Consider the following 15,371-nt stretch of genomic DNA (forward strand, 5'->3'; position numbering starts at 1 on the left):
TATATGTAAATAAATGATATTAAATAAAATTTTCCATGACAGAACACTCCTTTGAAAATAGCTTAGCATGAATAATTTACAAAATTTGCTTTTATCCAAGCAATCCACCCAAGTGTATATCAGTACAACCTATCAATTTACATTCATCTTTATAAGAGTAAATATAATCAAATTTAAGCTCTCAAGTTCCAACAATGACAAAACCGACCTTTTCTTTCACACTAAAAAACAAGTTCTCACCACCTTGTACGACTGAAGTTATAATATTTTTGGGGTTAAATCCATTTTTTTGCTGGGGATCCTCATAAAATTCCTTAACTTTAAACCTGCTGTAAATCAGAAGCTTACTCCAAAACAGGTGTATTAATCAAAAGCTTACTCCCAAACAGATGCATTACTTGCAATTTGTAAAGTTTTACACACATTTTTCAGAATGCTCTAGCAAATGCTAAAGCTAACCAAAAATTGAAATATCGACAAGTTCTTTACGATGATCATTTTCTCGATGATATAAAAGTGAAAAGGGCTATTTTTTGAAGTAATAACTTAAAGTTAATAGCTTCTTATTAGGAACTTGTTTGAAGGTGGTCTTTGTTTTCAATATTGTTAAGAAAAGTTAATTTTTCTCCGGCCTCTTATTTTAATACAACAAAGCACAAAGTTAAGATCTGATTGGTATTAAATTTACAATTAAAAACTTTTCAAGATACGTTCTGGAAGTTCTTTTCAAAATTTTATAAGAGTTTAGTTTCAGCACTTTCATAAACATTCAATAACATTCTTACACGTTTATAGGCGATAATAACCATTTATTAACATTCATACACTCTCACGAATATTGAAAATTAAGTTATTTTTTTACTTACGATATTTTAATTAAATCTTAGCATAAAACACAACTCTACAGGAATTGTACTAACTACAATAAACACCAATAAAATGAAAAATAGACCCGTTTATTCACTAAAAAAAAAGAAGAAGAAAATCTAGAAACCATTGTTTTTTCCAGCAACAAATATTGATCCGAGTACTGAAATATAGTAAAAAACACGACAAGGTAGCTTTAACCGGTTAAATATTTTTCAAAATCAAGTGTTGATTGTTTCAACCAACTAAAAGATTACATAATATTTCATATTAAGTTTGAAATAAATTATAAAATATCAATCTTTAATTACAAATTAGAATCATTTAAAAAAAAAAAGGTTGATTGTGTCTAATGTGGAATTGTAAATACACAAATGACCATGTTACCTTTTTTCCAAATTTATTAAATATTTGATTAACAAATACAAATACTGCAAGTCGAAAAGAAATAATTAAATAAAAGTGTCAAGTTTTTTTGAGCATCCTGAATTTTTTGATATTTTTTCAACTTTTAAAAATACTTTTAGATCTCAAAACTAGTTGTTAAAAATAAGAATAAATCTTAAAATTAATTGTCTTTTTTTTTTTAAAAAAAAAAAAACAGACAAATAATTTTAAGATTTATCTCACAATGCCTGTTCCTGTTATTTTTAAAATAACAAACAAACAGGAACAGGCATTATGAAACCATTGCTGGCTCCTTTCTTAATTTGTATTTTTCTATATCATCACGCACCAATGATATATTATATATACTAGATGTCTAACTTGCGGGATTTTATTGGACAAAAAGTGAAGCCGCTTTTTTTGTTTACAAATTGAATTTGCCATTTTTAATAAGGGCAAAAACTATATCCGCCATTTGTAATAAGGGCAAAAACTATATCCGACGTGCGAAATAAAAGTTAAAAATGCACGTTTTTGCCCGAATTAGAAATGGCTCCCACGGCTTCACATTTCGGATCGAAGTTAGACATCTAGTATATATAATATATCATTGTCACGCACCATACTAGGTCCGTTACCCGTACTCCCGGTAAAAGAATAAAGCGCCGAATTAATTTCAATACTTTTGGCAAAAACGCTTCTTGTTGTTACAAAGCATGTATGTTTTCTGACTTGTCTGACTTCAGCGAAAGATAAACGTGAGTGGTACGAGATAGATCTCTTCTCGTATTTAAAAATGAACGACTCAGAGAAATTTGATGGTATGCTTCTGGCTATGGCTCAGCAACACGAAGGTGGAGTCAAGCAGGTAGGAAAATAAGATTTAAAAAAGTAAGTTGCTTTACATATGCCACGTTATCTAAAAGGTCACCCGAAGCATTGAGACCTTTTCATGTAATATTATGATAATGTAACAAGCATCCCCGAATAAGTAGCAAGTAGCTCATTAAAAATAGTTAATCACGAAAGCGCAGGTCATCAAGAAATCAAATTAAAGTAATCTGGAAATGTTTTGAAATTTATAAAGTAAAAATCCTAACATTTTCTTCTAGAAACTTCTGGAATTTTATTTTATTTTTATATAATAACCCTACTGTAGTTGTTATATAATATTCGCACCCCCTATTTTTATTGCTGTCGTTGAAATTTTTTTTTTTCGAATTTAAGAGAATATATAAGAAACAATACTTTTTGACCAACTCAAAGTACCTGAAATTCAATTTGAAAAAAATAAAAGTTCTAATGAAAACACTAACATTTGCCATATGTTCAACAAATTTAATTCTAAATGTGAAAGTCTTTTGTTAAGTAATTGAGCATAGTTTTCACACCTGCCTAAATTTTAAAATATAAATGTTTAATTGCCAATTAAATATGGTTTGATTGACAAACAAAGAAAATGATATAAAAATAACCAATATGAACTTATTTATTTTTCCGTTATTTTCTTTACATTAGTTAAGAGTAACAAAATTTTATTTATTATACATTATACTTTTGAGCATTTACATTTATAATAAACGTTTTTGCTTTTATTAGCAAAAATGAAAGTAAGAGTGTTCTTTAAAAGGTGAACACTGACAAATAATCTAGGATCATATAATGATTTAAGGGGCCTAAACATAGCTTTGAATTTTGATTTCAATTCTTTTTGGATGTTTATTTAATATAATGAAAACATTTTCATCAAAACTTAAAACAGTTCCTTAGTTTTGAATGCTTAATTCTAAATGCTAATTGATGTGGAAATTAAATTATAGCAAAGTTGTAAAAAACAAGTGTTTAACTCTAATATTTATTATACTTTTAAATTTGTTGCATTAAAAAAATGGAGATTATTTTTGTATGAATTTTTAAATTTTTTTAGATTGAGTTTTGAGTCCTTTGAGTTGGTCATAAATAATTGCAAATGGTCTGTTTACAGATCAAAAATCAGTTGACTTGATGGAGCACATTTTAAAGTCAGAAATATTTGATTGGTTAATAGAATTTCAGTTATGCTTAAGGATTAAACATCACTGAAATTGTGACTTGGTTTTCATATTAAAGTTGGATTTTTGACATTTATTGAAAATTATTTTCTATGAATATTTTTCATTTCCTCTTTTTTTCAGCTTCTTCATACGTTTTTTGGATTCCTTTATCGCAAAACAGATTTCTTCCATGGTGCAGCTCCAGGAGTTCCTCGGCAGGTATTACATCAATAAGAGTTAATTAAATAGCCTTGATTCTTTATGTTAACTTATTAAAAAAATTTGGTTTTAGGTGGAAATTTAAATTGTTTAAAAAACCTTTACTTAATTAATTTTGTAAGATTGATAATATTGTTTATGCATATTATTTTTAGACAGTGATCGATTCTATGAGAGAATTTGAAGAACATGCTGAAAAGGTTTTTTATTAAACTTATTGTTATTTAATATTCTTATAGGAAAAAATTAGCAAAAAAAATTATCAAAAGGAATAAAAATTTATAGCGTACTATTTAAGTTGAAACACTAAATTATGAAAAATTTAAAAAAAGAAAAAGAAAATGTTTAGAAAACTTTTTGAAATTTTGTTAAAATAAAGAATTGTTGTAATTATTATGTTGACACAGAATTTTAACAGATAAGTTCCAGTAACTTTTCAAGTTGAATTCTGTAGTTTGTTTTGTTGAATTGGAGTTATAGACAAACAAAAGCAATTAAACATTTAATCAAAGTTGTTTTATTTTGGTGTTTAGATGGAAAAGCAATTTAGAAAAACCTAATTGAATCTGATGCTTTGTTGATTGCATAATATAAAAAGCATTCATTAAAGATTATCTAATATAAGAATATTTGTCAGTTGGTTCAGGTGTTAATTTCAATAGTTAACCCTGATTACCTTATCATTTTTGCTTTTCTAAATGTACTTTTTTTCCTCTATTCTGGTAGAAGCGTCGTGAAGTCCTTAAAGAAAAAGAGGAGAGAGAACAAAAACTTAAAGAAAACAGAGAAAAACAAAAGCAGAGAGAAGCTGAAGAGTTTGCAAAGGTTTCCTCAAGTGATTCTTCTCCCAAAATCGAAGAAGTAACAGATGATGAGGCCAATAAAATTATTGAAGAAAATAAACGCAATCAAAAAGTTGAAGAAAATAAAGAAACTGATGAAGCATCTAAAGAAGATAAAGTAGGGTTTTGTTTATGTAAATATTTATTGATGGGTTGTTAATTTTTGTTAAAATAAAAGCACATAAGTTTTCTTTTAATTATTGAAAGTGAAAAGCTTTTGAAAATGATAAAAGAAATGTTTAACTTTTTGAAGTCATGCATAAAAATAATCTGAATTGAAAAAGAATTTGTGATTATATGTTCTGGGCTTAACCATTATTTGTGTGATTTTTAGAACGTTATCAAAGTAATTGTTACCATTATACAATCCATTTTCACACAGTTTGAGTATTGTTTGCATTTCTTATCAAAAGTGAAAGAAAATAAGTAGCTTGAAAGCAAATGGGGAATGCTTAAAATTGTGAAGGTTTATAAAATAGTTGCTGTGTCATTAAAATTGGCTTCTACTAGTAGACAAGAAAATGAAAAGAAATGACTACCAAGATATAAGTTATTTTACAATTGTGTGACAAATGCAGTAGAACTAAAAAACATTTTGTATAAAAAATCATGAATTTCTTCACAACCATTTTGCTCTTCTTGAATAAAAAAAATTTCCTCATTTAGGGGAATTAAATGAAAAGACTCCAGGTTTAGATTATGTAGAACTTTTTCAAGTGTCTAGGTGATTTATACTATCTTAATTTATGATGTTAAATATAAAAAAATTTATCTATCTTATCTATTTATATCTAAAAATTTTCTGAACAGTTTTGTTTTCTCTTGCTATAAATGTAGTTCTTATGATGATATTATCTATCCATTCTGTTTGTTAAAGTATTTTCTTTCATCTTATCATTGCAGCATGTTTTAAAGTAAGATAAATATTTATTTCTTTTGCAAATTTGCTAAAGTCAGATGGTGCAGTGCCATTGATGTTCATGCATTTACATGGGTCTTTTGTTTCTCTTTAAGACGCTGTCAGCGTGGCCAATCTTTGTTGATCATGGTGATGAGAAATTCAATCTAAACAATCAAAATCTTAATCATCCATCTAGTAAGAATAAACGTAAATGTAAAAGCGAAAAGAAACAAAGTACCTCACCGAAGCGTGTTGGTCGACCAACCGTTGACTTTGATCGAAGTCGTGCCAAGCAATTAATATCCTTAGGTTTTACTATGGTACAAATTTCTAATGCTCTTGGAATATCAGATGGAACTTTAAGGCGATTTCGAAATCAAAACAAAGATTGTAAACTTTATAATGAAATCACAGATGAGGAGCTTGATTCTAAAATATCAGCTATTAAATCTGAAAATTCCCAAATAGGAGAGAAAAGATTACTGGGCTTACTAAAAAGTAAGGGTATAAGGGTGCAGAGGAAACGTCTGAGAGAGTCCATTCACCGGGTTGATCCTAATGGACCTTTATTACGTTGTAATAAAGGTATTGCACTTGTAAATGCACGAACATCAACGGTTCCAGTATGTGCTGCAACACAAAATAAGAGCAAATCTTTGAAATCTGAAAATGGAGGAATCCAAATTCCCCCTAATTGTCCAAAACCAAACAGTCTGTGGAGATGTGAAAGTGTATCAAAATTGGAGCGATGGAAGATTCTTGTCTCTTTTTCTTTGGATATGTTTAGTAGGTTCATGACCTTTGCTGTTGCATCTAACATAAATTCTGCACAAGATAGTTTATTTGTTTGTTTTAAAAGTGCTACAGAGAGGTATTCTTGTCCATCTATGTTAAATACAGATGAAAGAATTGAAAAAGCTTCTATGTTAAATTATATGATTGAAGAAAAGGGGGAAGCTTCTGTTGAAATATCATCAAAATTGGAGCGAGTGCAATGGATTACAGTAATAAAAAATGATTTGAACTTTAATATATTCAACAATCTTATATTAACATTTGAACAGCTTGAAGAAGAAGGTGCACTCAATTTAAATAACAATACTGATCTCTTTTGTTTACATTTTGTTTATTTACCACGTATTAACAGGCTTTTGCAGGATTTTATGCTTGGATATAATTCCTGTTGCATTCCACACGGTAGTGGTGCAACACCATTACAAATATTTTATGCTCACAATGATTCAGCCCTTGTAAATAAAGATATTCTTCCTAATCTCATTAACATGCCAAATGAAACTGTAATTCAGATAAGTCTTGCTGAGGATTGTCCTGTGTCTGAAGAAAAACTTATTGAGCTTTGCCAGCATGTTAACCCAGAAGAGAAATCCGAAAATAATGGGAAAGACTTGTACTATAAAACTGCAACATTTGTTTCACAATTTTTACAAAATAGCTTTGAAAGTCATTTAGATACTGAAAATGTTTTTCTGGCAGAAAACAATGAAAATTTATCTTTTGAAGTAATTGCTGATATAAATGATGATCTTTCTAATACAAATAAAAACTGTGAGAAGTCTGGAAATAGCTATTTGGCTGTTGCTGTAGAAAATGAAAAGTTAGAATTGTATAAAGACGATTTTTTTACAGATGTTGTCACATTAAAATCAGAATAGTTTTTTTATACCCAAAAAAAAATTTTAAACAAATATGTTTGTAAATTAACTGAACTTAGCCATAATTAAACCTGTTGAAATCTAGAGTGAAATGCTTTATTAGGAAACTACAAGTTTTCTTTTTTAAGGTATAAATGCAATAGGATTTTTACATCATAAAAATGCAATTTTATTCTTGCAGTATCTGAATAAGTTTGTATTTGGTGTTTAAGTAGCTGTCTTTTGAAAAAAATAATAAAATTGAATTGAATTGTGTTTTGATGTAGATAGCTTTATTATACCATTATCTATTTACTTTTTGATTTATTGTTTGCTTTGTTAGAAACTTATTGCTTTTAACAGGTGATAACATTTTATGTGTATCTGTTGTATTTTTGCAAGACAGTTTTTCTTTTTTTTCTTTTTCTTTTAAATACTCTCAATAATTGTAATAATTTCTCTATTATCTTTGGTTTTAAGTTTGTTTTTGCAATATCTAAGTACATGTAAACTGCAAGGTTTGTTTATTACATCAATTGACTGCAGGATGAGGAAGATGAAGATGATAAAGGCAAGATGAAACCTAACATTGGCAATGGCGCTGATCTTGATAAATACTCTTGGGTTCAGGTTTTACATTATAATTTTTATAGCGTTATTTTGTTTTAAAGTAATAAGTTTCAGTTTGTAGCAAATGACTATGAGATGAAAAAAATCTGTCAACAAGAAATATTGTCAGATATATATATTTTTTAATTTTTAAGTAAACATAATTAAATTTAAATAACTTTCTTTTTAGACTCTGGGAGAGGTTGATGTAAGTAAAATGTTGACAGCTTTCATTTTAGTTGAATGGCTTCAAAAGTAGGTTGATGAAGAACATCAGACTAGGCTCTACCTTTAACCATATTTAAGGAGTCAATGTGTCTATCTGATAAGATCTGACTGCTTTTTTTTATGTGTTTGCTTTTGTGTATTAAATTATTAACTTATAGTGCCATGTTTTGTTTTTTTGTTCTTGCTATTTTATTTTTATTTTTTATATCATTGAGTTTCTGTTTATTTTGTTAGCTGTATGTGCCTACAGGTGTTGGTTTTCCACTAAAGTCAAAAGATGTAGTAGTTGATTTTAAGCAGCAGGTATTTTCAGTTCAAAAAGATAAATACAACATTTTGATGGAGTGAAAATGTTTAAATAGTTATTTGTTGGCCTATTACCAAAGTTTATCTTTAATTATTCTTTAAGAGAAAAATAATAAAAAGCAATCATTAAGAGAAAAATAATAAAAAGCAATCATTTCATCTATTAGGTAATTTAGCTTCATTTTTAATTTTTTTTAGCATTTAAAAGTCTCCTTAAAAGGGCATCCTCCAATCATTGATGCAGAGCTATGTAAAAAGGTAATGTTTTCTTAAGCAAGAAATGTAAAGTTGGTTAAAATGTTCCTAAATCTTTTTTTAAAAAGTCCTTTTATTTTAGATTAAAATTGAAGATTGTTATTGGACACTGGAAGATAAAAAGCTGATCCATATATTTTTGGAAAAGGTTGTGAAATGTTTCTTTCAACCTAAAACATTTTCTGTGTTATTTAAAAATTTTGTTAAAAGCGTTTTTCTTAAGACTTTTTAAAGAAGATATTGTTTTTCAGATTAACAAAATGGAATGGTGGGATCGCCTGGTTGTCACGGATCCTCTTATTAATACAAAGAAAGTTCAACCAGAAAATTCGAAAGTAATTCATTTCATTTAAAATGTTATATTTTAAGGCGAAGTGAAGGCTTTTATATTTTAATTTTATTATTTTTTTTTTTTTCAATTTCTTAGCAATAAAGTTGATTAAGTATTAGTTATACAGCTCCTATGTTAACTATAAATTTAATTTTATCATTTATACAGCTCGCTGATTTGGATGGCGAAACTAGAAGCATGGTTGAGAAAATGATGTACGATCAAAGGCAGAAAGAGGTATGATGTATCTTGCTAAAAAAAAGTATATAAAAGGACTGCAAATCCAATTACCTTTTAGTAATATTTTCGTTTTTATAGTTGCAACGAACAATTTTAAGTCCAAAATTGTTTTTCGATTGATTTTTTGACAAAGCTTTAAATTAATTTTGGTATCTATGTTTAATATTATTTATTTTGCAATATTTGTATTATTATATGTTAACCTAATGTTTGTTTTTTAGATGGGTAAGCCAACATCGGACGAACAAAAGAAACAAGAACTATTGGCGAAGTAAGAGATGTTTCTGTTATTACGTCACTGTATGATAGATATACGTCAGCCTTTTTTTTTTTTTTTTTTAATTTACTCTTTTAAATTTAGATTTATGAAGCAACATCCCGAAATGGACTTTTCTAACGCAAAGATATCATGATTGTTATTCTCATTTTTCTATTCAGCTTTCTATCGAGACATAGGCCACTGTTCTTTTTTTATGTAGATTTCTTCCCGGATTTTTCAACGATTTTCTATCAAAAAAATAGTTTATGTTGTTTTAATTTTCTGCTTCCTAAAAATCAGTGTTTTTTTTTTTGTTTTATTCAACAGGCTCTGTCCCTGAACCTGTTAAGTGCATAAAATTTGATATGTTGTTCATCAACATCTCCATTTAATCCTTTAAGCCGGTGATCCCAGAGGTGACGTACCCTGTTGTAAAGTATCTCAAAATGTCAAAAAATAATCCCCGTTAAAACCTGCTTTTTTCGAAACGTATTTTTAAATTGCAATCTGGATGAATATAAGGTAGTTGAATACAACAGTGCTGTAGTCATGAATACTAGGTCAAAAAAGGTCAATCAGGAAACTAGAAATATTTAAAGGTTTCCTATTGAATTGGCACTTTCCTGGGAAGATTTACATTCGTTCATTAAACTGGTAAGTTTTGCAAAAGTCCAAATTACTGAAATTAAATTAGTTTTTCTTCCACTCCATCTATTTGAATAGATAAAGTGGAACTCCTGATACCGCGTCACTAAGCCTTCCCTATTGTTCTCTGTTACCATCACACTTCCGAGAGAGTTTCTAGACTGCGAAAAATATTCCTTCCTTTTTTCGTATGGGGCTTCAGCAATGTTTTACATGTCATTTTTGAAGAGGTTTACAATTAGATGTGAGTTGGAATGATAGAAAGGTTTCGTCAGTCGCGATCAGAGTTAGATCATTGTTTCCTCCAACAGCTACAAATCGTCTACAAATTTATTCTCGCAAGTAATACAAATCGTCTACAAATCTATTCTTCTCGCAAGTAATAAAATTCGTCTACAAATCTATTCTCGCAAGTAATAAAATTCGTCTACAAATCTATTCTCGCAAGTAATAAAATTCGTCTACAAATCTATTCTCGCAAGTAATAAAATTCCCTTGCTTAGCTTTCCCACTTGCATAAGAGACAAGCATTTTGCAAATCCCTGGTGTAGTCATATTAAAGGGGCAACTACCATCAAATCACCACAGACTTGCTGACCTTACTTGCTATACTCAATGTAATTCATTTGCTGCTCTAGTTTAACGCATAAGTCTTTCAAGTGGAAACCACGCAATCTGGAATAGATGAAAGACGGTTTCAATTGTGCAAAAGAGCATCCTTACGATTCGGTTTCGAAGAGACAAAAAATAACCTGCGCTCTTGTGGGTCATGAGTGATATCGAAGATTTTCATAAGCCCCTTATTATCGACATAGAGCACCAAAAACTTTCTTTAAAGTGAAGAAAGCTCCAACTGCTGGTAGTACTTTTAACATGAAAAGAAGTTCACAACGGTGAATTGTCATTCATAAGTCCAAACCACAAACTAAGTCATGTATTTATCTAATCTATGTGTGGTTGATGATAGCTAATTATGCAATCCAGGTTTGTTCTTCTTGTTGGTTTGAAATTAAATTGAAAGTAACCTTCAATGACGGTTCGAAAATCTCTTTAGAGTAATTGAAAAGTCTTACTACTTGAAAAATTTTAGACTAAAGTAAACACAGCATCATAAATAATGTTTTATTAATGAGAAAATTGATTGTCTTAAATAGATAACTCAAGATAATCAATATGCTCATGCGCAGTGTTAAAATATGAAGAATCAAAACTCTGCAGAAAAAGTTATAAAACTAAAAAAAGTCATTTACATTAAAACAATCTTTATGAACTTACAAATTTTATATTTAAGGCACTTAACTATGAACAATGTTAAAAAAAAAACGAATATGGGAGAATATTAATGATATTGAATTATAGTGAATAATGATAGATTTGAAATGTGGTACAAAAGTTTTTCTTTTGCATTTCAAATGGACTCCGGTCATTAGGGAAGAGACCTAACGACCAGAAAAAATTCCTTTTTGTTTGTTAAAGGTAAAACAACAAATAAAGGTAATAAAAAGCTGAAAAAAAGATTTGATTAATGTTGCAGGTAAACTATTCATGTAAAAAAAATTGAAACAAAATGTTAATGAACAAGTTCATTTATTCTGATAAAACTCTTCACTTGCAAATTTAGTAAAAATGCAAACAAAGCAACGTAGTGACTTTACACTTATACACTAATAAAAAAAAAAAAAATATGTTTTACGTACCATACGTACCATTAATGTGAATTCCAGTCACGCGCAATTGCGCTATTTGCTTTAGGTTTTATAGAGTACGTGTTAACATTTATTAGACAAATAAGAGCTTAGATAGTACTTATACAAAACCCATTTTTCATTTACTGCCACTATTTTGTGTTTGGTATACCATACGTGTCCAAAATTGGTAGAAACTACTTTGAAGCCCTCCAGAAAAACCCTTTTTAGGGATAATTTTTGTAATATTCCTGATCACAAAAATGTAAAATTTGAAATCATCTGTAACCGTCCTTTGAAGAAAATTTGGTTTGAAAATTACATCCTACATAATAAAGAGAAAATGAGAGCATTCTGTTTATATTGATTTTCTAGAGCATTCAAATTTGAAAGTTTATATTTAAACATAAATATTATCATATGTCTACATAACTAGATTAAAACAAAAGGTAAAGAACTAAAAAACTTTGTGACATTTTCATAAAGTGATGTATTCTTTAGTAAATATTAGTTTTTAAATTCTACATCGCAAAGCATTCTTAACCACACTTGAAACCACAATCATGTCCATAATATTGATAGGAATAAAAAGAAGTATTCTGTGTGTTCTAAGAAGGAAGAAAGTTTTAGATTACTCATTCCTAAAAAAAAAAAATCTTAGTTTACTGGCAGAATAAAAAAAATAGTTTTTACTCCCAATTTAGATATTCTTGCTGTTGTAGTCCACGAGACAAGTTTGCAGCCACTTTCCATATTCTGGATGGTCTACTGGCCTCTTGTATCTGCTCCAATGAGACTTGAAGCTGTGGTGAAGAGCTTCAGTGGCCTGCTCACTATATTTTCCTAGGGAGTCTTTTTTCTTTTCTATGAAGTGTTTGATGTGGTAAAACACTGCATGGACTTTTGGAGTAACACTTACTCTGTCAAGAGCCAGATAGGAGGCTTGGAATGATGATAGTTTTTCATAATAGTCAGGTTCCAGGGTCATTCCAAAGCAGGCAGACACCACTGCATCAAATTTTCTCAGTGCATCAACAATGCCAAAAATGTTGAACGCACAGTCTTCTTCTGCAAGCCTTTGAAGGATATCTAAATTTTTGAGGAGTTTTCTACACTCATTTCCTGCAAACTGACCACTATGGAAAGGCTGAGGCTTGATGTGAAGAGCCTTGGGCCACTCATCAGCTTTCAACCACTCTTCCTTCAATGCTCTGAACAGATGGTTGACTACTCCAAGTAAGAGATGGAGTTCCATTGGTCGAATGAAGTCCAAGACTAGGACATTATCAGGCAAGCTTAAAAGAGGCTCATGGACAACATTCTTAAAATCTTTGGCTCTTTTGTAGTCCTGACCATTGTCCTGGAATGCTTTGAAGCATTTTCTCAATGAACCAAATGTTCGAGGACTTCCACATGCAGATAAATCCTTTGAGCCAACTTCACACCAAGTGCATGGGTGAGAGCTTGAATGGGACTGCAAACCACAGATAATATTGGCTAACTTCAAATCACATGAGATGAGGAAATGGGCACCCTCAGGATGAATAAGATTCAAAATTTTTCTTACATTGTTGAAGTTTTCTGGAACTTCTTCTGCTACAGCAACAAGAAGTTGACGCTTCACTCCACTTTCTTTAGCTACTTGTGATGTCAAGGTTTTCTTGCAAGGTGGAGACCTAGACTCTAACACTTGCTCCATCTCTTGAATGCCCAGACTGACCTTAAAGAAGCCACCACCACCATCTAGACCAAACTTCACAATGTGCTGTGTATAGACTTGTCTTTGAAGCAGGACATCATTCAGAAGTTCTCCTAGGTTTTTGCAGTTTACAACGAATTGCTTCCTTCTCTGTGATTTGTCATTGCAGACTTCAATGTCAGTTTGAGTGAAATGAGCAGACAGCTTCTTTCCAATCTCAATAAACTTTGTTTTAAAGTTGGGATCCACAACGTGACTTTTGGTGACTTGGTTTATGGTAGACACCAATTTATTCATTGAGGAATTGGACAAACCAGTGTTGACTAGGACATTCACCAGATCTTCTGCTTTCAGTAGTGGGGTGTCTCCAAAAAGTTTTTTGGCACTTGATGGTCCTAAAATAAAGTTGAAAACATTTATATATAGTTGTATTTGTTTGCTACAAGTAAAATAGACAATTAAAGTATAATGATATTATGATGGATAAACAAACATAAGTAGTAAAAAGCATTTGTCTATCTAATTAACAAATTTTGATCTTTGGCTAGGTGCTAGTCTAAATGTGTAAGAAAATATGCATTTACTGATTTGACACTACACTAAACCTGGATAATTATTTGATATATTTGATTCAACTAAATTCAGCTGTAAGTTAAGTTTGGTGTACTTTATCATGCAACAAAATAAATTTTGTACTTATTCAAACATTGCCCTATCTCAAATTTAAGGGTACATTAAACACTAACTAATCTTTTATTTTATTATAAGAGACAACTAACAAACATATCTCTTTTTACAAGGGGCTTTTTGATAACGTGTCTGTGATTTCTTAAAATAATAAACTAAGGATAAGAATGCTTAGTCTTAATGCTTGTACATAACACAATAGTAATTTTAGCATAAATTTATGTACCTTTTGTGAGACACAAAGGACGGCCACCTCTGCTTTGTGCAAGTTTGACAGTTCCATGTGGAGATGCTTCTTTGACAGTAACAACTGAAGCTGCAATTTGCTCACTGACAAGAGAATCCCTCATTGCTAGTTTTCTCATGTTTTCACGAAATGAGAAGTCAGAGCAGTTATGTGATATTCCTTTTCCAAGAATTGACAAGCACTCTGAACATCTTTTTTGGCTTGAAGAAGACTGTGAATGTTCAGAGGAAGTCTCCAGTGGGTGTTTTTCATAAGACTTCAAATGTCCTATTTGACAAATCAGGCAGTCACAGTCCTGTTCCCGAGTTGAAGGTCTGACTTTTATAGTTTCAAATTGAAACATAAGAGGAAGTGAAACATTCGCACCATTTTTCTTCTTTCCAAGAGCAATCCTGCATGTGTCACAAATCCCTTTTGGAACTCTAGAGTCTGATATGTCAAGTTTCATTTAGAGCACAGTTTCAATTGTATTGATCAAATGATTGTTAAACTCTCTTGTACATTTTCTCAAGCAAAAGATACAAACTGTTTTTCTACAGTCTTCATGAGTTTTCTTTGAGTTTGGCATTTTTCTGAGATTTTTCTAATTCTAAAGGTAAAGTATCAGAGAATTTACTATTTCCCGAAAAAAATTTTGTTGACTTTTAAATATTTTAAATTCCAGGAAAGCTAAAATTATTGCAAAAAAAGTTGTTATTTGAGTATTTATTTAAGTATTTGATTGCTATTTTATCCTAAAATGCTGCAAAAATGCAAATGATATATTAAACCATTGTTTTAAATTATCTTAAAACAGAGAAATTCTTCAAATCAAATTTTCTTCCACGGACGGTTACAGATAATTTCAAATTTTACATTTTTGTGATCAGGAATAATACCGAAATCATCCCTCCAAAGATTTTTTCTGGAGGGCTTCAAAGTAGTTTCTACCAATTTTGGACACGTGTGATACTATTTAGAGAGAATGAGAGCATAGAGAGCATGAGCAACTCCTTAAAATTCAATCACAATTTTACCATTAATAAGCCATCTTATTGCGTGTTCAAGATTTTTTTCGGGTATTAAAAAAGTCACAAAGAAAAGAAGTGGGTTCTTGTAAAGTAGTTTTTAATATTGATGAAAAGCTTGTTGCTAACATCAAATATAAGCTATGCTTTTCGGGTTCACGTTAAATTGACTGCCAAAAGTTTAAATTGAGTTTGCGAGAGCTAATTAGATCAAACGCTGTTTTAATACAGAGCGAAGCAGGTCTAGATTGGATCAGAGGTAAAAAGGCATT

General features: G+C 30.1%; 1 protein-coding gene across 2 annotated transcripts; it reads left to right on the forward strand.

Annotated features, from left to right (window-relative positions):
* The first annotated feature begins 1,924 nt into the window (after positions 1 to 1,924).
* LOC145201992 (nuclear migration protein nudC-like) lies at positions 1,925 to 9,425 on the forward strand. Of its 2 annotated transcripts, XM_090081799.1 has the most exons (13): positions 1,957 to 2,122; positions 3,429 to 3,506; positions 3,662 to 3,706; positions 4,233 to 4,466; positions 7,448 to 7,531; positions 7,701 to 7,718; positions 7,973 to 8,041; positions 8,243 to 8,302; positions 8,382 to 8,447; positions 8,551 to 8,634; positions 8,799 to 8,867; positions 9,092 to 9,141; positions 9,232 to 9,425. In XM_090081799.1, the coding sequence occupies exons 1-13, from the start codon at positions 2,051 to 2,053 to the stop codon at positions 9,281 to 9,283; spliced, it is 981 nt and encodes a 326-aa protein (XP_089937925.1). In that variant the 5' UTR covers positions 1,957 to 2,050; the 3' UTR covers positions 9,284 to 9,425. The 2 variants fall into 2 exon arrangements, with proteins under 2 accessions (XP_089937924.1, XP_089937925.1); XM_090081798.1 differs by lacking the exons at positions 7,448 to 7,531; positions 7,701 to 7,718; positions 7,973 to 8,041; ... (4 more) ...; positions 9,092 to 9,141; positions 9,232 to 9,425 and adding an exon at positions 5,363 to 7,172 and having other exon boundaries at positions 1,925 to 2,122.
* The last annotated feature ends 5,946 nt before the right edge of the window (positions 9,426 to 15,371 follow it).

This window comes from Hydra viridissima, unplaced genomic scaffold (genome assembly GCF_058129835.1).
Source record: "Hydra viridissima isolate aposymbiotic clone 2 unplaced genomic scaffold, HvirCarnegie_v1 scaffold_3, whole genome shotgun sequence".
NCBI classification, from domain to species: domain Eukaryota; kingdom Metazoa; phylum Cnidaria; class Hydrozoa; order Anthoathecata; family Hydridae; genus Hydra; species Hydra viridissima.

What these genes read in the sequence shown, in the direction of transcription:
- LOC145201992 (XM_090081798.1), top strand. Translation starts at nt 2,051, where the DNA reads ATGAACGACTCAGAGAAATTTGATGGTATGCTTCTGGCTATGGCTCAG. An exon ending in ACGAAGGTGGAGTCAAGCAG is followed by an intron (nt 2,123 to 3,428) that starts GTAGGAAAATAA and finishes TCTTTTTTTCAG; the next exon opens with CTTCTTCATACGTTTTTTGG. An exon ending in AAGCATCTAAAGAAGATAAA is followed by an intron (nt 4,467 to 5,362) that starts GTAGGGTTTTGT and finishes TTTCTCTTTAAG; the next exon opens with ACGCTGTCAGCGTGGCCAAT.